This window comes from Macrotis lagotis, chromosome X, assembly GCF_037893015.1.
Source record: "Macrotis lagotis isolate mMagLag1 chromosome X, bilby.v1.9.chrom.fasta, whole genome shotgun sequence".
NCBI classification, from domain to species: domain Eukaryota; kingdom Metazoa; phylum Chordata; class Mammalia; order Peramelemorphia; family Peramelidae; genus Macrotis; species Macrotis lagotis.
In genome coordinates, this window is record NC_133666.1 from 128,462,240 (window position 1) to 128,485,344 (window position 23,105).

General features: G+C 34.9%; 1 protein-coding gene across 6 annotated transcripts in view; it reads left to right on the forward strand.

The window, feature by feature from the left end:
• Positions 1-23,105, forward strand: part of TRRAP (transformation/transcription domain associated protein) — a 172,466-nt gene that overhangs the window by 147,795 nt on the left and 1,566 nt on the right. For all 6 annotated transcript variants that reach the window (XM_074200404.1, XM_074200408.1, XM_074200407.1 and 3 more), the window contains exons 66-70: positions 10,856-11,081; positions 12,145-12,362; positions 16,942-17,126; positions 20,524-20,727; positions 20,821-21,015. In XM_074200404.1, the coding sequence (XP_074056505.1) occupies positions 10,856-11,081; positions 12,145-12,362; positions 16,942-17,126; positions 20,524-20,727; positions 20,821-21,015 (1,028 nt within the window). The remainder of the gene's footprint in view (positions 1-10,855; positions 11,082-12,144; positions 12,363-16,941; positions 17,127-20,523; positions 20,728-20,820; positions 21,016-23,105) is intronic.

Here is a 23,105-nt window from a genome sequence, read left to right on the forward strand (position 1 = left end):
ATACCTATAAATATGATAAATTAATTAGCTTAATGTTAATTTAAAAATTATATTCAGTTCTACATCCTTCCATTAATGCACAGTGCACATAAGCATTTTTATAAGTGTGAACATGACCAGGAGCCAAAACTGGTTTGTGCTAGCTCTTCAAGGAAACAAAACGCACTCAGCTTTAGCGGTGTTTTGAAGATAGACAGTTAAATTAATTGACCTATATAAAAAGTGTAAGTAAGCAGTAATGGAGGAGTGGGGGACGATAGGGGAGAAAGGGACTATACCATTGTTCCCTTATCTTGTAAGTGTGCTTAGATTCCTGTTTTTGTCAGTACACCGAATCTCAAACTGCACTTATTTTTGTTTGATAAAAGCTATCTTGTCATTTCTTCCTCTGACCTAAATGAAAAAATAGTATATTTTTGTTAATTTAAGAAATAATAATCATAATGGATTAAACATTTAAAAAACTGTAATGTATGTTGGATTTCACATTGTGGCAAGATATGCTTTAGGAAACTATTAATGGATGACTTATCTTTATACTGCATAAAAACATCTTCCTGCCTCCTGCTGGATAAAGAGCAGTGGTTCCAAAATAGAGTGTGTGTGCCATGGTTTATGCATGCTAAGTAGAATCAACAGTAGGAAGCCCATTGTGGCAATATTTTATGGATGAATCTCTATGGTCTTTCTTTTATGCTGACATTTCCATGCTATTTATATTTTTCTTACTCCATAGACTATTTGCATTCATTTCGATGTCCTATTTTAAAATAACAAGAGTTACCAAGAATAGCATTAAAAAAGGAGAGAAAAATCTTATCCACACTTTTAGCCTTTAATATTAGCAGAACCAAGTGAACTTTAAGGAAAAAAAGCCAAGAAAAAGCATTTTTTTTCTGAACTGTTATCTCCTTTCAGAACTCCTCAAAGTCTACCTAGCTCTTTCTCTCACTTTTCTACTCCTTTTCCTTTTTTCCTATAGTTTTATTATTTTACCCAATATCTCATATATCTTTCTATATTACTTGTATATATCATAATCATCATTTTTATAGACCTATAATATTTCATTATATTAATGTGCCATTATCTTCTCAGTCATTTTCTGGTTATTAAACAGAACTTGTTTCTAATTTTTTACTTCTATAATTAAAAGCGCAATGGACATTTTTTACTGATAGGTCCCCTTTTTTTTCCATTTTATGATGTTCTGGGAATTACCTTAGCAATATAGTAATTGGAATCAAAAGTTTATTCATTTTTGTGATACTTATTGTTTATTGCTGTAATATCTCCAGAGTGTTTGCTAGAAATAAGCAGTGTCAAAAAGCAGTCCCACATATTAGAGTATCTGTTAAAACTCTTGCTAATACCCTTTTTTAAAAATCATTATTTTTGCACTTTTTGTTGAGTATAGTTGATATCTTCAACTTATCTTATAATTTCCATTTAGCAAGGCTATTGAAGAGTTTGTAAATTATCATTTTGTATGGTTTTAATTTTTTAAAATTTATTTTTATTAAAGATATTATTTGAGTTTTACAATTTTCCCCCAATCTTGCTTCCCTCCCCCCTCCCTCACACAGAAAGCACTCTGTCAGTCTTTACTTTGTTTCCATGTTGTACCTTGATCCAAATTGGGTATGAAGAGAGAGAAATCATATCCTTAAAGAGAGGAGAAGTCTAAGAGGTAACAAGATCAGACAATAAGATATCTGGGTTTTTTTTTCCTAAATTAAAGGGAATAGTCCTTGCACTTTGTTCAAACTCCACAGCTCCTTATCTGGATACAGATGGCACTTTCCTTTCAGACAGCCCAAAATTGTTCCTGATTGTTGCACTGATGGAATGAGCAAGTCCTTCAAGGTTGAACCTCACTCCCATGTTGCTGTTAGGGTGTACAGTGTTTTTCTGGTTCTGCTCATCTCACTCAGCATCAGTTCATGCAAATCCCTCCTGGTTTCCCTGAAATCCCATCCCTCCTGGTTTCTAATAGAACAATAGTGTTCCATGACATACATATATATACTACAGTTTGCTAAGCCATTCCCCAATTGAAGGACATTTACTGGATTTCCAATTCTTTGTCACTACAAACAGGGCTGCTATAAATATTTTTGTACAAGTAATGTTTTTACCCTTTTTCCTCATCTCTTCAGGGTATAGACCCAGTAGTGGTATTGCTGGGTCAAAGGGTATGCACATTTTTGTTGCCCTTTGGCCATAGTTCCAAATAGCTCTCCAGAAGGGTTGGATGAGTTCACAACTCCACCAACAGTGTAATAGTGTCCCAGATTTCCCACATCCCTTCCAACAATGATCATTGTCCTTCCTGGTCATACTGGCCAATCTGAGAGGTGTGAGGTGGTACCTCAGAGAAGCTTTAATTTGCATTTCTCTAATAATTAATGATTTAGAGCATTTTTTCATATGGCTATGGATTACTTTGATCTCCTCATCTGTAAATTGCCTATGCATATCCTTTGACCATTTGTCAATTGGGTAATGGCTTTTTGTTTTAAAAATATAATTCAGTTCTCTGTATATTTTAGAAATCAGTCCTTTGTCAGAATCATTAGTTGTGAAGATTATTTCCCAATTTACTATATTTCTTTTGATCTTGGTTACATTGGTTTTATCTGTGCAAAAGCTTTTGAATTTAATGTAATCAAAATCATCTAATTGGTTTTTGGTGATGTTCTGCAACTCTTCCTTAGTCATAAACTGCTCCCCTTTCCATAGATCTGACAGGTAGACTAGTCCTTGATCTTCTAATTTGCTTATACTATTGTTTTTTATGTTTAAGTCTTGTAACCATTTGGATCTTATCTTGGTAAAGGGTGTGAGGTGTTGGTCTAATCTAAGTTTCTTCCATACTAACTTCCAATTATCCCAGCAATTTTTATCAAAGAGGCAGTTTTTATCCTAATGGCCGGATTCTTTGGGTTTATCAAACAGCAGATTACTATAAGCATCTCCTGCTTTTACACCTAGTCTATTCCACTGGTCCAACACTCTATTTCTTAGCCAATACCAAACAGTTTTGATAACTGATGCGTTATAAAATAATTTTAGATCAGGTAGAGGTAAGCCACCTTCTTTTGCACTTTTTTTCATTAAGCTCCTGGCAATTCTTGACTTTTGATTTCTCCATATGAATTTACTTACAATTTTTTTCTAACTCGTTAAAGTAATTTTTTGAATTTTGATTGGTAGGGCACTAAACAGAGTTTAGTTTTGGTAGAATTGTCATTTTTATTATATTAACTCTACCTATCCATGAGCAGTTGATATTTGCCCAGTTATTTAAATCTAATTTAATTTGTGTGAGAAGTGTTTTATAATTGTTTTCAAAAAGATTCTGAGTCTGTCTTGGCAAATAGACTCCCAAATATTTTATATTGTCTGAGGTTACTTTGAATGGGATTTCTCTTGCTAGCTCTTCCTGCTGTTTCTTGCTAGACATGTATAGAAAAGTTGAGGATTTAGGAGTGTTTATTTTATAACCTGCAATTTTGCTAAAATTGCTAATTGTTTCCAGTAGGTTTTTGGATGATTTCTTGGGATTCTCTAGGTAGACCATCATGTCATCTGCAAAGAGTGAGAGTTTTGTCTCTTCCTTCCCAATTCTAATTCCTTCAATTTTTTTTCTTCTCTAATTGCTGATGCTAACATTTCTAATACAATATTGAATAGTAGTGGTGATAATGGGCACCCTTGTTTCACCCCTGATCAATTTATTGGCAATGCCTCTAGCCTCTCCCCATTGAATATAATGCTTGTTGATGGTTTCAAATAGATACTGCTAGTTATTTTAAGGAACAGTCCATTTATTCCTACACTCTCTCCTGTTTTCAATAGGAATGGATGCTATTTTGTCAAAAGCTTTTTCAGCATCTATTGATATGATCGTATGGTTTCTGATAGGTTTGTTGTTGATAAAATTGAGTATACTAACAGTTTTCCTAATATTGAACCAACCCTGCATTCCTGGAATAAATCCTAGTTGATCATAGTGTATTATCCTAGTGATGATTTGTTGTAATCATTTTGCTAAGATTTTATTTAGGATTTTTGCATCTATATTCATCAGGGAAATAGGTCTATAATTTTCTTTCTCTGTTTTAACTCTTCCTGGTAACAGCACCATATTGGTTTCATAGAAAGAGTTAGGCAGAGTTCCATCTTTTCCTATTTTTCCAAAGAGTTTATATAGGATTGGAACCAATTGTTCCTTTTAAATGTTTGGTAGAATTCACTTGTGAATCCATCAGGCCCTGGAGATTTTTTTTTTAGGGAGTTCAATAATGGCTTTTTGAATTTCTTTTTCTGAGATAGGGTTGTTTAGGTATTGAATCTCTTCTTCATTTAACCTGGGCAACGTATATTTTTGTAAATATTCATCCATTTCACTTAGATTATAATACCAACTTTTGGTTTTATTTATTAATTCAAGGGTTTTTTTGCTTTCAGTTTTATTAATTTCTCCTTTAATTTTTGGAATTTCTAATTTGGTATTTAATTGGGGATTTTTGATTTGTTCTTTCTCTAATTTTTTTAATTGCATGTTTAGTTCATTGATTTCCTCTTTCTCCAATTTATTCATGTAAGCATTTAGAGCTATAATATATCCCCTGAGAGTCGCTTTGAATGAATCCCATAGGTTTTGGTATGTTGTTTCATTATTATCATTATCTAGGATAAAATGGTTAATTCTTTCTATAATTTGTTTTTTGCTCCACTCATTTTTTAAAATGAGGTTATTCAGTTTCCAATTTGTTCTGGGTCTATATCTCCTTGTCCCAGTATTGCATATGACTTTTATTGCATTGTGATCTGAGAAAGATGTATTCACTTTTTCTGCCTTTCTGAAGTTGATCATTAGCTTTTTATGTCCTAGTACATGGTCAATTTTTGTATAAGTTCCATGTACTGCAGAGAAAAAGGTATATTCCTTTCTATCCCCATTCAGTTTCCTCCATAAGTCTACCATATCTAATTTTTCTAACAATCTATTTACCTCCTTAACTTCTTTCTTGTTTATTTTATGATTTGATTTATGGGTTGAGGTCTCCCACTAGGTGAGTTTTGCTGTCTATGTCTTCCTGTAGTTCTTTCAGTTTGTCCTCTAAGAATTTGGGTGCTGTCCCACTGGGTGCATATATGTTCAATATTGAAATGACTTTATTGTCTATGGTACCTTTTAGGAGGATAAAGTTTCCTTCCTTATCTCTTTTAACACTACTATTTTTGCTGCTGCTTTGTCTGAGATAAGGATTGCTACCCCTGCTTTTTTTACTTCAGCTGAAGCAAAATATATTTTGCCTCCAACCTTTTACCTTTACTCTATATGTATCTCTCTGCTTCAAATGAGTTTCTTGTAAGCAGCATATTGTAGGATTCTGGTTTTTAATCCTCTCTGCTGTTCGCTTACTTTTTAAGAGAGAGTTAATCCCATTCACATTCAAGGTTATGATTACTAATTCTTTATTGCCCTCCAATGCTATCTTCCCTCCATTTGTATTTTTCCCCCTTTCTCCCCCCTTTATCCATATTCTCCAGTATTTTGTTTGAATACCACCCCCTTCAGTTGTTTGCCCTCCTATATCACACCCTCCCCTTTCTTTCCCCTTTCCCTTTTTCCCTTTTCCCTTCCCTTCCTTTTGTTATTTCCCCTTTTTTCCACCCTCCCCTTTTCCCCTTTTAATATTTGAAAGGTTAGATGTTTTATAAGTTAACTGAGTGTGTGTAGGTTGACTTTAAGCCAGTTCTGATGAGAAGAAGATTCAGGTGTTTCTGCTCTGCTCCCTTTTCCCCCTCTATTACCATAAGTTTTTTGGTACCTCTTAGTGTAATGAGATTTACCCCCATTCACTCCCCTCCCTCCTCCAGTCTCTTTCCTGTCCCCCTTTTTAAGGAGGTAGTGTTTTTTAGATCATTCTACCTAAGTCATAGAAAATTCTGAGTGTCTGTCCATTCTAATTCAGTATATTCTATCGAATAGAGTCAAAATTCCTGAGAGTTATTAGGGTCTTTCTCCCAAGTGGGGTTAAAGCCAGTTATATCTCTTTAGATAGCAATCTCATGGATAGGTCATGAATGTCCATCATTTCTGGCTAGGTATATTCTCTCTGTTAGAGTTACAATTCTAAAATTTATGAGAATCTTTTCCCCCCATGCTAGGATATAGCCAGTTTCAACTTACTGGATTGCATTTTTCTTTCCTTTTACCGCCACTATTTTTTTTTTTTACCTTTTCATGTGTCTCTTGAAGCTCCTGTTCGATGTCCAAATTTTCTGTTTAGCTCTGGTCTTTTCATCAGAAATTTTTGGAATTCTTCCATTTTGTTAAATGTCCATCTTTTTCCCTGGAAGAAAAGGCTCAGCTTTGCGGGAAAGTAGATTCTTGACTGCATTCCAAGCTCCCTTGCTCTTCAAAATATCTCATTCCAGGCCCTTCGATCCCTTAATGTTGATGCAGCCAGGTCCTGCATGATCCTTACTGTGGCTCTTTGATATTTAAATTGTTTCTTTCTGGCTGCTTGCAGGATTTTCTGTTTTATCTGATAGTTCTGGAGTTTGGCCACAACATTCCTTGGTGTATTTCTTTTTAGGATCTTTTCTGGTGGGGATCGATGTACTCTTTCAATAACTACTTTGCGCTCCGATTCCATGATATCAGGGCAGTTTTCCATCACTAGATCCTGTAATATTAAGTCCAGGCTTTTTTTCTCTTCAGTGTTTTCAGGAAGTCCTATAATTTTCAGGTTGCCCCTCCTCGATCTGTTCTCAAGGTCAGTGGTTTTGTTGATGAGGTATTTTACATTTGTTTCTATTTTTTCTATTTTTTTGATTTTGTTTAACTGACTCTTGCTGTCTCATGGGGTCATTAGTTTCTGTAGACTCCATTCTTTTTTGCGGGGAGGAGTTTTCTTCATTAACCTTTTGCAACTCCTTTTCCAATTGGTCAGTTCTACTTTTGAAAGAGCTTTCCATTTGACCAATTGATGTTTTGAGAGAATTAATTTCTTTTTGCATTTGCCCATTTGAAGATCTGGGAGATTTATTCTCATTTTGTATTTGTCCAATTGTACTTTCTAAGGATTTGTTTTCTTGTTGCAAGGTATTAATTGTCTCTCCCAAATTTTACAGTTGATTTTTAAGCTCCTTCCTTATTTCTTCAAGGAAGTCTTTCTGTGCTGAAGACCAGATTGTATTATCCTCAGAGGTTCCGGGTGTCTCTGAGTTAGGGTCTTTCCCTTCCAAGAATTTTTCTATGGATCCACCTTTCCTCTGACCCTTCTTCATTTTGCTAAGACCTGAGTTGGGGAGGGGCTGGTTCCCGGGTCTTGGGATCGCTAAAGGCTTTACTCACTGAGTGCAGTTTCTCTAGATGGCCAGTAGGAGGTGCTGGTTGCTTTCTCTGGAGTGTCTATGACCTTGGCTGAGGCCTTCTCCCTTTCCTTGAAGGGAGGAGTTGAAGCTATTGAATTCTTTTGCCTTCGATCAATGGTGGGCTTTACCCTGGCCTGAGGTCATTCCTCAGCTGGGCTGGTTCTTCTGCTCACACACCTGGGCCTGAGGCAAAAGTAGTTTGCATTTGTTTGTGAGGGAAGAAGTCTGAGTTGTAATGGGACTCAGACCAGAGGGGCCCAGGGATGGTGTCTGAAGCCTTCCTGCTCCAGAACTCTCCCTCCAACCCTGTCCAGGATCTCCATGGGGTCAGCTCCAACACCAGTGCCTTTGCTCTCCAGCTGACTCATGCCCCACACCCTCTGTGGTCCCACCTGATATCCAGCAGGTCTGGCTCTAGGGCCCTCAAACTCCTGGTTCCAATTCAGCTGTAGATCTGGCTGATCCGGGGCTGATCCTCTGAGCCCAGACTCACCTGCCTGAATTCGGCCAAAGCTGCTGCTGGAGACAAATCCTGAGGTAGATGTTCTTTCTCCTGGCTTTTCTTTCTGGGTTTTGTGGGTCGGATTTCTTTTAAGAGGTTTGTTTCATGTGATAGATGGGGAAGAGATCAGGTGACTTTAGAACTGTACCTGTCTTCTCTCTGCCATCTTGGCCAGAAGTCCCTATGGTTTTAATAGAACATATTTCTTCCTTTGTAAATTGCCCTGTTCAGTTAAATTGGCCAGTTTATTATATCTCCTATGCACCTGTTGCTTATAGATTCTGAATATAAGTCCTACATTTGAGAGGTTTGGGAGGAGAGAATACTTGTGATTTCATTAATGTTAGAAAGTCAGAGTATAGAAATACCTTTTACCATTTCAAAATAGTAACCTATCTGTAACTTAAAATCTTACGGAGTTTAATTGCCAGAATACTGAGAAGTTAAAGAGACTTGTTCATAGTAATGAAGCTAATATGTCAAAATTAGATTTAAATTCAGATCTTTCTGATTCCAGTGCTAGACTTCAATCCATTGTTACATCTGCTTCTCTGTCTTTTTTTTTTTTTTAGGTTTTTGCAAGGCAAATGGGGTTAAGTGGCTTGCCCAAGGCCACACAGCTAGGTAATTATTTTAGTGTCTGAGACCATATTTGAACCCAGGTACTCCTGACTCCAGGGCCAGTGCTTTATCCACTGCACCACCTAGCTGCCCCTGCTTCTCTGTCTTAAAAAGTGCTGGGAATATATTTACCTTTCCTTTTAATTTTAGAGAGATATTCTTTTTCCATTTTACTGTTGAGGAAATTGAGGTTAAGTGACTTGCCCAGGGACACACATCTTATGTCTGAAATTGAATTTGAACTAGGTTTTCTTGGCCCTAGATTCAACACTCTATAACACAGTGCCACCTATCTGTTCAAACTTGTTCTGCCATACTGTAGTATGTGAACACCCCCTAAGTTTCCAGTCTTTGGTAACATAGAAATAGCTAATATACCTATTTTTGAACATATGATCCTTTTTTTCTTTCTTTCTTTGATTTCTTTGAACTATGTACTTGGCAGTAATATCATTGGGTCAATAATATGCACAGTTTGATAGCTTCTTGTGCATAATTCTAAATTGCTTTCCAGAATGACTTGGATGAATTCACACCTCCATCAATTTTGCATTTGTTTTCCCATAAACCTTAAAGTATTTGTCATTTTTGCTTTATGTCTACTTAGAATCTGATGTCTATGAGGTAGTACTTCAGAGTTGTTTTAATTTGCATTTCTTTAATTATTCATGACTTTGAACTTTTTTTCCCATGTGACTACTGATAATGTTGTTCTATCTGAAAACTGCCTATTCATAACCTTATCAATTGAGGAATGTCTCTTATTAGAATCTATTCTTTATATTTTTGGAAATGAGACTTTTTATCTGACAAACTTGTTGAAAGACTTTTCCCAATTTCTCTTTTCTCTTCTATGATATTTTATCTAACATTAGTTTTATGCAAAAAAAGTTTTTAATTTTATGATCTCAGAATGGTTGATCTTATTAACTCTTCTGTCTCTTATTTGATTATGAACTCTTCCCTAAACCATAAATAAGGCACATATCTTCTATGCCTTTCCAATTTCTTTATGTTGTTACTTTATGCCTAAATCATATCATATTTGGTATTTTGCAATATTAGATCCTCTTCCCTACTGTTACCTTTAATATAAGATTCAAATGTTGCCTTTGGCACAGTAGAAGTGTTCCGGATTTGTGGCCATGGCCAAATCACTTAGATATAGCCTCTCAATGCATTAGACAGCTTTCTTAAAGCTAGTAATTATAGAGAATTTGCTGCTCTGCATCAGTAGAGTAGAAGTTCTTACCTGGAAGCTCCTTTTAAGCAATAAACACACAAGTCTGTCCCCCTCTTCCACCCCTTCCTTCATCCAGTCTATGGAATAATCTATAGATTTTTGATTTGGTATATTATTAAATTTTTCAGTTAGTTTGGGAGTTAATGACTTTTCTGTATTCAATCTCATTATGATTACAGTCTGACCTTTAATTAATTTCTGTTCTTTGATATGAAATATTTTTGGAGTTTTCTTTTTTATGTTGTCTGTGTTGTGTGTCTTGATTAATAACCAAGTATTTGATAATCATTGAAAATAATGGTAGTTTTTTAATCCTTCTCTTGATTCTTGGTGATCAAATGTAGGTGGTTTTTGTTAGTTTTTATCCTATTTTATTATAGTTGTTGGGTCCATTTATTGTTGTTTACTGTCTTGTATTTTCTATGTCTAAAATACAAATATTTCAACTTCTCTGTCAATTCACCTAATTGTTATTGTTAATATTTATAAAATCAGTCAATGAACATTTTTTGTGACAGTTATGTATTATAAAACTTTGTTAAATAGGAATAATAAGAGTGGACTTCCTATTTAGACTTTTTTTTATAGGAATGTTTCTTAGGTTTTTTCCATTGCCTAATTAATGGTTTCAAACATATTTTCATCCTAGTATAGAAAGAAGATACTTGTATTCTTATTTTATATATTTGTGTATGTCTGCTTAATATAATGAGTTGTCTTTTAGCAAATCTGATGTCATAAACCATCATTTTTCTATTTTCATTTAAATATTAAGTTTGATTTTTTTTATTTTTGAGATTTAAATGTTTTCAGGAGACTACTTCTTTCTCTGCTACATGGCAATTGTATAATGTTGTGTTAATAATTTATTTCTCTTACTCTCACTTTTTCTTGATCTTTTAAATGAGAGAGGTTAAATTAGAGATTATCAAGATTCTAAGATGATTTCTAAGATATCAGAATTTGAAAATTCTGTGATCCTGAGGACCTTTAGGTGTAGGAATTTAATGATTCTTTCCTTTTGGAAATAAGCACTAACTTCTTTCTTTGATAGAAAATTCAAAATGTTTTTATCATGTCATTTATTTTTGAAGATTTTGACTTCAGTGTTCCAGGATCAATGAAGCTTCACAATCTTATCTCTAAGTTGAAAAAATGGATCAAAATATTGGAAGCTAAAACCAAGCAACTTCCTAAGTTCTTTCTCATAGAAGAAAAGTGTCGTTTTCTAAGTAATTTCTCTGCACAAACTGCTGAAGTAGAAATCCCTGGAGAGTTCCTAATGCCAAAGCCAACACATTACTATATCAAAATTGCAAGGTAAGGCTAAAACTAGAACTAGTCTAAAAATATAACCTATAGAAATAAGATTTATGTATGTATGGATATATTTGGTAATGTATTGTTTTTCATTCTATAATTTACTATTTAATATTAATACTTTAATACAGTTTAATCAAAATATTTTAAATTAAATTTGAAGATTACTGAGATGTATTGTATCTATTTTTAAATGTGATATGATTTGGTGGAGTCTTTGCTAATCTATGTTGTATCTAAAAATTCATTTTTTTTCTCCCTTATCTTTGCCTCAAGATACATTGAGTATCTTATTAATAACCCTGTGTTCATTCTCTATCCCTCTCACCACATATTTTCTACATTGTATTATTTTGAGGGTAGGTGGGGAAATGTGGAAGAGGAAAAAGTGATGTTCCAGCCTGAACTCTATCCCCTCCATGACAGCTAAAATGCAGGTTTTAATCTCAAACAAGCTTTATGGCTTATTAGAACCATTTAACCAAAGCCCATAATTGAAGCTTGTAACTGCTTTCTAATCAGTAAATTCTATCTTTGGAAGCTTTTTTTTTTTCCACTGAGACCAAGAGACAGATCTTGTTTTCTTCCACCCTGACCTAAAACAGATCATTCCTGACCTAAGTACAACTGTGACCACAGCTGAACCACCTTGGTTTAGAATTAATCAGAGAATACCTAGAATCATTGACATTGTTACCAATCCTAAAATAATCCTGCTTTTTTACTTTATCTTTCCACTGCTATTGCTGTGGCAGCTTAATGAAGGACAGCTTTTCCCAGTGGTGTTTAGGCTAACGTGAAAGAAGACATAAAAAGAAATATTTTTAGTTTATTGTTGGAAAATTTTCTTTGTATCAGAATTACCCACCCAAAAAGCAGAGAATCTTTAATGCCATTGCTTTTGCGACCATCCCACAGTTGTCCTTAGAACTCAAAATTTATTGTCTTTGTTGATGTTATAGAACTTCTAAGTACTATATATATCTAATATCCTGCTTTCTCTTAAGTGAAGAAATGAAATCCAGAGTAGGGAAGTTCATATGTTTTTCTTTTCTTTTGGTAGATTTATGCCCCGGGTAGAGATAGTACAGAAGCACAACACTGCAGCCAGAAGACTCTATATCCGTGGGCATAATGGGAAGATTTACCCATATCTAGTCATGAATGATGCTTGCCTGACGGAGTCTCGAAGAGAAGAGCGGGTTTTACAGCTTCTTCGCCTTTTGAATCCCTGTTTAGAGAAGAGAAAAGAAACCACAAAAAGGCACTTGTTTTTCACAGGTATTGGGATAAAGGAGTCTTAAAACAGTTTATTGCTCATGTTTGCTTTTGTGAGTTAATGACAGTGATTGTAATTTATCTGAAGAGGGGGATTTCCCAAATGAATGTTTACTTACAAATAAATTCGAGTAACTTTTCCTTCCAAAAAGTATTACCTCAAATTAGGCAGCTAGATAGCACAGTGGGTAGAGCACTGGCCCTGACATCAGGAGGACCTGAGTTCAAATTTGGCCTCAGACACTTAACCAGCTGTCACTTACCAGTGACATTTGTCAAGTCACTTAACCCTGACTGCCTTGCATCCAGGACCATCTCCAGTGGTCCATATCTGGCCACTAGACCCTGATGACTATGGAGGAAAAAATAAATTTGGTGACTTAGCACAGTTCCCCCTCACTCAGATACATTTTATATGCTTCTCATGGTAACATCTCCCTGATATCATGATTATCTTTGAGAACTAAGAACTAGGGAACAGCTAGGTGGTGCAGTGGATGGAGCACCAACCCTACAGTTAGGAAGGCCCGAGTTCAAATGTGACCTCAGACACTTAATAATTACCTAGGTGTGTGACCTTGGACAAGTCATTTAATTCCATGGCTGCACAAAAATCAAAACCAAAAAAAAGAAGAAAGGACAAAACATCATCATCACCTTAAATAAGAAATGCTGCTTGTATATTTAGTGAAACCGGGGTCATATCTTAAAATGTTGAACATTACCATTACTGCCCTGCCCTAACTCTTGAGTGTCAGTTGCAGTTATAAAATAAAGGAGTTAGGAGTGCTAGTTCTTCCTGCTCTATAAATCTTTGCTTTTAATGAAATATATTGTTTAAAAAACAACTGAAATCGCTATGACAAATATTATGAATTGTCATTTCTTCATCATGTGATTTTACCTTAGAGCTGTAGTAAGACTTAGACAAAGGTAAGCTATCTCAAGTAGAGAAGCATCATAGTCAAATTGAAACTGTGCCTGATTTTATGTTTTAGTTCTAAGTAGTTCCTTATGCCTTGATTATAAGGAAATGTTGTTTAATTAAACTTGGTGTTCTGGAGTCAAATTTAAAATCAAGTCTGAAAGAACCATGTAAAATAAAATTCAAAGAAAATTTGATTAATGGCTATTGCTAGCAAAGTTACCTATTCTGATGGCCAGTTGTGGGTAAAAGAGATTGTAACTTTAGCTAAGTCTCTGATAATGGATTAGCTATTCTAACAATAAAGATCTAGAAAGATTCTTCAACAATAGATTTACCAGCTCAAAAAAAAAAAAGATTGCTAGCATCAAATACGAATACAGTATATAGTTCATTTGGCTCTTAAAGCTAAAGTAACTTTTTCTATAGCCTCTACAGGAAGAGCTTTTGAAATAGGTATTACACTTAGTTGTGTACATGTTGTTGAATGTCCAGAGAATGGTATATATTTGAGGGGAGGAATGTTCTTTGTTTTCCCAGAGTCTAGCTTAATATTGTATATTATGTTTGTTTAATAAATATTTGTTGAATTGTGGGAAAAAACCCCAATAGATTTACCACTAAGTGTTGATTGATAGATAGATGGCTAGATATTGTTTAATTACATTATGTGTATATATTAGTTAAAACAACATACGAATCAAAAAATATAAAATTATTCTCAATCCTTTGTGGCTTTCTTATCTTTATAATAATGGTAGCCAGATGTTGGAAAAGAGGGCTAAAGGTTTTAAGAGTTGTACAGTTTTCAGACTGTCAGTAAACATTTATTTCTAGTAAGTACTGCAAATGTGAACTCCTTCTCCAAAAACCAACTGCAACTGATTGACATTAGAGCAACTAAATCACAGCAGTAGTGGCATTAGTAAGCCAGGAAGCATTGGCTATTGTAACAAAATGAGGAAGAATGATTCTCAAAGATAGGGGGGTTCACCCAGACTAGATTTTATTTATGCTCTAAATAGAAATTAGGTTTCCCAGTTATGGAGCCCCACACCTTGAGGATGAGAGCAAATCTCATCACTCAGCCATGCCTATCCAAGGTTAACTGACCATTTTAGGAGTTGGGTTTTAACCAAACAAAAGGCAAAAGGTAGACCACAAATGAATAGTTAATATAATGGTGTAATATTTCTCTCATGGGGAAGTTATCGGGAGGTAACAATGGTGTTTTTGAAAAAGAAAAATAAATAGAATATTTTTTAAAGCTAACTCAAATGAGCTTAGAAATCAGCTCTGCTGGCAAAATACTTAACCTGTTTCAAACAAACATGGCATCTAAAGGCAATACCAGTTTAAAATAAAAACTTTCAGAAATTGGAAGATTAAAAATAACACTTCACAAAACAGGGAAGAGCATTTAAAGGAACAGCTTGGCTTTTACACTGTTTGACCTTGGGAAAGGTACTTCCATTTTCTCTGCCTTAATTACCTTGTCTGTAAAATGAATGGGTTGAACTAAATGATCTTTAAGAAACTTCCAACTCTGAAGTTATTTCAGTCATTGCTTATTCCAAGCAATTCAGAAACATTTTAGATTTTGAAATCTGTTACATTGAGATAGTTGATACAGCAGAAGTGAAAGAAGTTCAAAAAAGAGGAAAAAACCCCAATAAATAGAAAAATAATAGAGGGTTTTCTAACCCTATCACTCTCAGACTACTGCAGTGTGCATCTAATTTATTTATTTGTTTATTTTTTTAGATTTTTTTTTTCAAGGCAATGGGGTTAAGTGGCTTGCCCAAGGCCACACGGCTAGGTAATTATTAAGTGTCTGAGGTCAGATTTGAACCCCGGTACTCTTGACTCCAAGGCTGGTGCTCTATTCACTGCACTACCTAGCCGCCCCTATTTTTTAACTGGATATAGACTATTGAAAAATTCCTTCTTACAGTTCATTCTCCCTGACAATAATAGGCCTCCCTGAGAGGCCTTTATAATTGGGAAAATCATCATTAGCTACATCCAGATTTCAGCAAGTCATAATGTTCATTGAGGAGCATTAATACATGTATGTAGACCTGTTTTTCTTCCAAACATTAAAACTAAAATCATCTTGGCCTTGTGTTAATCTTAAAATTTGAGTAGCCTGCTTCAATTTGAAAATTTTCCCCACAATTGGAAATTGGCATTGCTCAGATTCAATCCAGAATAAGAAATTAGTTTAAGATAACCCTGGGGGCAGCTAGGTGGTGCAGTGGATAAAGCACCGGCTCTGGAGTCAGGAGTACCTGGGTTCAAATCCGGTCTCAGACACTAAAATAATTACCTAGCCGTGTGGCCTTGGGCAAGCCACTTAACCCCATTTGCCTTGCAAAAACCATTAAAAAAAAAAAGGTAACCCTGAAGATCAAAAATAATTTTCAATTCTTTCTCTAATTGAAAATTTAATAATTGGTTATAAATATTCATGGAACATATCTGTGATGACTCTAACTCGAAATTATAGCACATATACCAAACTTATTTATGTTCTTATCCTTATGAGGTTTCCTTCCCTGTTGTTTTATTAATTATAGCAGTCAACAAACCCTGCATGTACCGAGTATTATCATACTTAGCTGCATGGAGTTAAGATGGCTAACTGAAGAAAATGGAAAGCTCACTTCATTAAAAATGCTTCTGCCTGTGCTGTAATTCTGCATTTTTCCTTAATAGATTCCCCAAAATAATGGAGTTTAATTTAGAAAACACATAGATAATTACTGATATGTTTAGATGAATTATCATATCATGTTAATCATAGACTCTTAGAACTAAATGGGACCTTAAAGGTATTTCTCATACAGATGAGGAGACTAAAGCCAGTGAATGACTTGTCCCAGATACTGAAATTGGTTAGTGGCAGAACTGGAATTGGAGGCCAGTTCTGTTACTTCCATTACCTTGTTTTTTTCCACTGCCCTAAATTCTTTAGTTGATGTAAATAGCATTAGCTGCTAGAAGAGGAAAAAGAATGTACTTAGCTCAGGAAAATCAAATCAGATTACCTGTAAGAGAATTTCAATTTATTTTGAAAATAAAGCAAACAGAAAATTTAAATTGCTTTATACCATAGAAAATCCACATAGTACCCAGGTTAGCACTATTATCTAGGCATAAATAGAAACAATCTTCTATCATAAAGATTTTTTTACCTTCATCAGGATTTGCAGCATTTTTGAATATATATACATATATATTTATAGCAATTATGATTCATTTTTTTTCAATTTACTTTAAGAGCAGTAGTCATTCATTTTCAGAATTTTAAGATGTTAATGCAAATGCGTGCTCCCATAAACTGATTGTAGTTATGATCTGAAAATAATCTTTTGGGAACAGGTGGAGTCAATTTTTTTTAAAAACACAGATTAATCTGATGTTGCTATGGGAAAACCTGGCCTTTGGGACTATATCTCATTCCATGAGTCATCTTTGAATCTCTAAATTTGAATTGTGTTTTTTATATAGATATTTTGAATCCTTCTGTAAAGCCTGGAGAATTTATCCCTTTTAGCATCATCTAATCTTATGAACTACATCCTACTTATTAATGAAGTTTTCTTTAAGAATTTTAACACTTAGATCCATTTTTTCCTCTTCTGCCCCTCCCAGTTCCTCGAGTTGTGGCAGTCTCTCCACAGATGCGTCTTGTTGAGGACAATCCCTCTTCTCTTTCCCTTGTGGAGATATACAAGCAACGTTGTGCCAAAAAGGGCATTGAACATGACAACCCCATTTCTCGTTATTACGACAGACTGGCAACAGTGCAAGCACGGGGGACTCAAGCCAGTCATCAGGTAGGCACAAAAGTCAGGATGAATGATATTCACACTGACTTCCTGAGGACTTCACATGCAACTTCTGCACATTTGATTTAACATGCTTATTGTCCATATCTTTTCTCCATTAAAAAAATTACTTTAAAGAAATGTGGCATTTAATAAGGAGTGAGCCTTAAAATTTGAGGTAAATTTATAAGGCTATGGATTTTTGGAACTTAAGACTGCTGACGTGGGTGAGACTACTTTTAAACTGTAATCACTCTAACATAAACCTGAAAGAAACAGGTTTGTTTTTAGAAACTTAGTTTTTTTGGAGATGTACAATTTGTGTTATTTCATTTCTCTCACCCCCCCCAACATTTACTTTACTGCATGCAGAGTAGAGAAGTAGCCTTTTATAAGGATCCCTTATCCCCTCAGACCTAAGAAGCAATGCTTCCTATCTAATTATGACACAGTGCTCTAAACCTTTTCTGCTTTCTTCATGGGTCTTAATAATTTTAAGAAATAAGAAACAATAAAGACAGACCCTGAGATCTTTAGCTTTCTTCCCTTTCCTTCAAATCCATTGCTTCCACTTCTAAGAATTTTAGTTACTGGTCTCTGGTGATCTTTGGAGAGCTCATATTGACTTCTTTCCTCTGTCAGTGGGCTGTTCCCTTTAATTGCAGTGGTCCTACATTGTTAACAGGAAGCTGTATCAATATCTCTGAAATAGTCAGCAAGTGAGACTTGCCAAGGCATTCTCTGTATAGTAAACCTTGTACTAGAGAACTAGTAAGAGATTAATCTGATCTTGCTACCTTTCTTCAATCTTGTGAAGAATATTTAAACCATTGAAAATAGATGATCATATTTTCTTTTCTTGCTAATATTGCAGAAGAGATGTTCCACATTTCCCTTTGGAAGCTAATTATCACTTAATATTCAAATGAGAACTTTGAAGGCCAAAGTGGAGAAGGGATTCCATGTGAACAGCACTTGAACATGGGTCAGTCAGTCCTGAGAGATAGGACAGTGCTGTTTTGAAGGAATGGACAATTGAAAGGGAGTTGGGTTTAGATTCCCTAATCTGAAGTGGTAGAAACAGATGCTGCAAGGTGTCTAGTGTGTGACCAATTCTGTAGAAGCCAACAGGAACACTGGGGAGAGTTCACTTTCCTTTGTGAAAGGTAGGACCACTCTGGAATGTGTTCACCCCAAGAGAGGGGCCTGTTGACCTCAAGCTCTGGGGAGTGTACGAATCGAGCAGAGTGACATAGACCTCTGAGTGGCAAGGGGACTTTGTCCTACTACTGGAAGCTCATTGAAAATTTGTTGCTAAGCATACCACGCTACTAAGTTGCCATGAAGTCACAAGACTGATGATTAGTCCATCAGAAACAGGCTTGGATGTACTGTGTTGATGCCAATTTATCATCAGAAATCATACTGGTGCTTTACCCAGCATTGCTGTAGTACTTGTGGAACCTCATTGATACAGTAGAAAAATCATCACCACAAAGCCAAGCACTCCTACAGCATCCAGTCATCATAAGTCCTGTTTCCTGTTAATCAGGTTAAGAGATGAAATAGGTTCTGGAAAACCATGAGGATGAGAGGATGTTTTTGCATAACACCCCCCCTCATTGCAAAACGTAATGTTTAAGTTATGTCATCATGTATATGAAGTCATATGTATATGACTTCAATTACAAGGGATGAATTCTGACATGACTACTTCATCGTGGAAATGACAGAGAAGACTGATCTTTGAAAACTTATTTTCAAAATGCTTATCTACTTAGTTCATCTGATCTGTGCCCATGTTTTGAGATGCCCTAAATGGAGCACTTTTCATGATTATGTCTTTGATAAAATAGAAACTAGAAATTTTATGCACAAATAAATACTTATAGTTAAGCTCCACACATTTTGTCAACCTACTTAAATAGTAAACTGTTATAGTTTAAGACATGCATTGTTAATATTGTCCTTGGCTAAGGATGATAAGAAAAGAGGGAACCACTAATATTTAATGTCCATATCCTGTTCATTTTTACCAGTTGTGTTGTGGCCATTAACTTATTCTCCTAAGCATTTGAGAATTAAGTAAGTGTTAAGAGTATTTTGTTGTATTAAATGTGCTCTCTTTAACTGTGTTGGAGATTGTGTCAAAGTCTTTGAAATAGGAAGTGATGCTTCCTCTGTTCCTATTTCCTTCCTATTTTGTAGATAAATAAGCAAAAAATTATTGTTCCACGGTCACAAAGTGAGACATGTGGCATGATTAATGATCGTCAATACTTCCAAGAAAAGGACATCTGAGGGCACAGTGGATTGAGCACTGGCTCTGGAGTCAAGAGGACCTGAGTTCAAATTTGGCCTCAGTCACTTAATATTATTTCCTAGCTGTGTGATCTTGGGCAAGTCACTTAACCCATTGCCTTGCAAAAAAAAAAGTAAAAAAAAGAACATCTGGTCAGTGATAATTTATAGTCAGGGACTTTTAAAGAATTTGCCTGTTCTCTGAGACTTGTTTTTATGATCCACTAAAAATAGAAAGCTATATGAGCATGAGTTTTAATCTTCCAAATTTTTGGTAGAGCTAAGATTTTTCTAGTATAAAATACAGCATGAAGTGTTATATGACATTTGCTTCTGTTTTGTGAAGAGATCCTTCAGGTTATGAAACTTTTATTCTTTAAATTGTAATGTTATTAAATTGAACTAGTGTTATTACTATGAAGCTTTTCCTTCTTACCTTAAAATTAAGTTAATTGGTTTGGTATATATTGCAGTAACTAAGCACTGTAGAAACTTTCCTCAATTGCTCAAGAAGTATAATACATATCCTGCAATTAATATTTTCACCAAAGCTCTTAAACTCTTCTGATGATTTCTAGAGAAAGAAATTGAATAAGTCTTTGTATATCAGTGTCCAGTTTGATATTTTGGAATTTATACCCATTTGTTCTTAGAAATCATTGACACTTAATGCTAGTAAATGGAGAGTTAGAATATGAGAATTTCCCTTTTGTGAAGATATAATATTTGAGCCTTCTCTTAGTGTGTACCAGATAAAAAATAAGAGAATGAAGCTCGCTGAAACATCCTTAAGGTCAGAAAGGCCATTAATAACTTCCATCTTTTCTTAGAGGAAATTGACTGACACATCTGCTGTTATACTATCTCCATATGCTTACATTGTTACTCTCTCTCTCTCTCTCTGGCATTGTCTCCTTCAAGACAGTAGATCATTGTGGAGCCAACAGAGGATCTTGAACAATGAAAACATGATTTCTAAGAGATTCTTATGTAACTCTTTTGAAAGAGGATTCTCAATTAAAAAGAAAAGTTTATTCATTAGTTTTGCATTATTTGTGAATTGGTCCAAAATAGCATGGATTTAACATGATTTCCTTTCATTTAGGTCCTTCGTGACATTCTCAAGGAAGTTCAAAGCAATATGGTGCCTCGAAGCATGTTAAGAGAATGGGCTTTGCACACGTTTCCCAATGCCACTGATTACTGGACCTTCCGAAAGATGTTCACAATACAGCTAGCATTAATCGGTTTTGCAGAATTTGTATTTCATTTGAATAGACTCAATCCAGAGATGTTACAAATTGCACAGGTAATTTGATGCAAATGAAGTTTAGTCCTTTGTTGTTTTTTAATAAATGATTCTTCTTAAAAAAAATTTAAATGATCTTATTCTGAAATTTAGGACACTGGCAAACTTAATGTTGCCTATTTTCGATTTGACATTAATGATGCTACTGGAGACCTGGATGCTAATCGTCCTGTTCCATTCCGCCTCACACCTAATATTTCAGAATTCTTGACCACAATTGGAGTCTCTGGTCCATTAACTGCGTCCATGATTGCTGTTGCCCGATGTTTTGCACAACCAAATTTTAAGGTAATAACATTGTGATATTATAGTAATAATTATTAAGTGGTGCTGCTTTAAGAAAACATCTGAAATGTCTTGCCCATAGAATAAAACAAAATACAGGATTTCTGGTTTCTTTTTTAAAATTTGCTTCTATTATTCAGTGGAATTTTTTAAATTTAGAAATCCAAGAATATTAAGACACTCAGGAGTACATTGTAGAAATAAAAATCTAAAAAATTACCCAGCTACATTAGTTAATTTATCCCTCAGCTATGTTCCATTCTCCATTTTAAAAAGCTGTCAGATATGAAAAGAAATAGATATAATATTGAAATAAGACCTTACTGCAGGAACTTTGTAATAAACATCTAATTAACTTAGGAATGCTACAGGCAGGGTGTAAAATCATTTCCCTGGGCTTTATGAAACAATAAAATAAAAAGATAAAAATAAATTATCCTGGCAGTTTTTACATTCAAGCAGGTGATTTTTTTCAAAATTTTAATTTCCAAGACTAAAATTAAGAGTTGATTAATGATGTCTTTTCAGCAAATATCCAGAAAAGGTAAAGAAGGAAATGTAAAGGAAAGAGTCTTGGAAAGGAAGAACATTTATTTTTCTGAGACAGAAGGGTAAAAAAAGAGGAATTTTGAAATGGAGAGCCCATGTATAGAGAAGTTCTCATAAAAGGTTTCCATCTTCTCAATAAAATAGACTTCAGTATCATCTACAGAGAATGAAAGAGTGAGAAAGAGAAAGTGAGATTAGATTGATGATAGAATTAGAGGGCAGAGGTTTGAGGAGATTGAATGGTCCTTTGAGAAAGAGACCTGGTTTTAGATCGTCAGACATTCAAGGCTCAAATCTTACCTCTGATACTTAATACCTGAGGAAGACACTTAACTTACTTGGGTTTCAGTTTCCTCATCTATAAAAGGAAGGGTCTGAATTATTTGTGTGTGTGTGTGTGTGTGTGTGTGTATAAAACCTCTGAGGAGCCTTCGCTCTCTAAAATCTGCGAACCTTTCTTCTGTAGGAAGAATGATGAGAGGAGTCTTGCTTTAGCTGAATAAAAGGATTGTCAGGCAGTTCCCATGAGAAGTTATCTGGGACTAGAAGCAGTGACAGTAGGGAATGAAATTTGTCCATTTTTCATGGGTATAGTGTGAAAGATCAAGGTGATAAAGTGTTATTGAGATTATAATTTAAAAAACCGATTTGTGTAAATAGGGAGGCAGGTAAAATTCAAAGCACCCTGCCTGATGAACTGATGAAGTCAGAAAAAACTAACTAAGTTTGTGAGACTAAGTCCCACCAAGGGGGAAAACACATTCTTTCATGGTGAAACAATGTTGTTGTTTTTTTTAAATGGAAAAGGATGTAGGAAAATTTGCTCAAAAGAGAATGGATTTAAAGGGGTAATAGAAAAATAAACAGGAATGAAATAAGCTTGTGGTAAAATTAGGGTTAAAATGAGTGAAGTAAGAAGAATGTTAAATTCCTTTACATTGAAAAATGTTTATTTAACTAAATGCCAGTTAATGAATTTAAAAATAAAGACAAAAACCAGTATTTGTACCATTGAGTTTATATTCTAATTTAAGAGGCAATATGTAGATAATTAGGTACATACAAGGCATACAAATAATCTATACACACACACACACACACACACCATGCAAGATAGGAAAATAAAAGATATTTTCAGACTGAATGGTATCAGCCTCAGGGAGACCCTGAAAAGCCTCCTGAAAATGTTGGGGCTTGTGCTGAGTCTTGAAAGAAGCCAGAGCAACTCGTGGGCAGAAATGAGTGGGGCAGTATTTGAGGAATGAAGGATAGACAACCATTGTGGCTGCATCCTAGAGGGTATATGTGGAGGGAAACGGAAATAGGAAAGGGCAAGTTTTCTAGGGTTCTAAATGCCAGACTAAAGAGTTTGTATTTGCCCTTGGGGGGAGGGGGGTGTATTAGGAAACCCGCCACCACAGTTCATTGAAGAGAGAAGTTAGTTACATGCAAGTATTAATATTCCCATTTTATAGTTTAGGAAAGTTTGACTTAGGCTGACAAAAGTATTAAGTAGCAAGAGCAGAAACTATGTTGTCTAATTC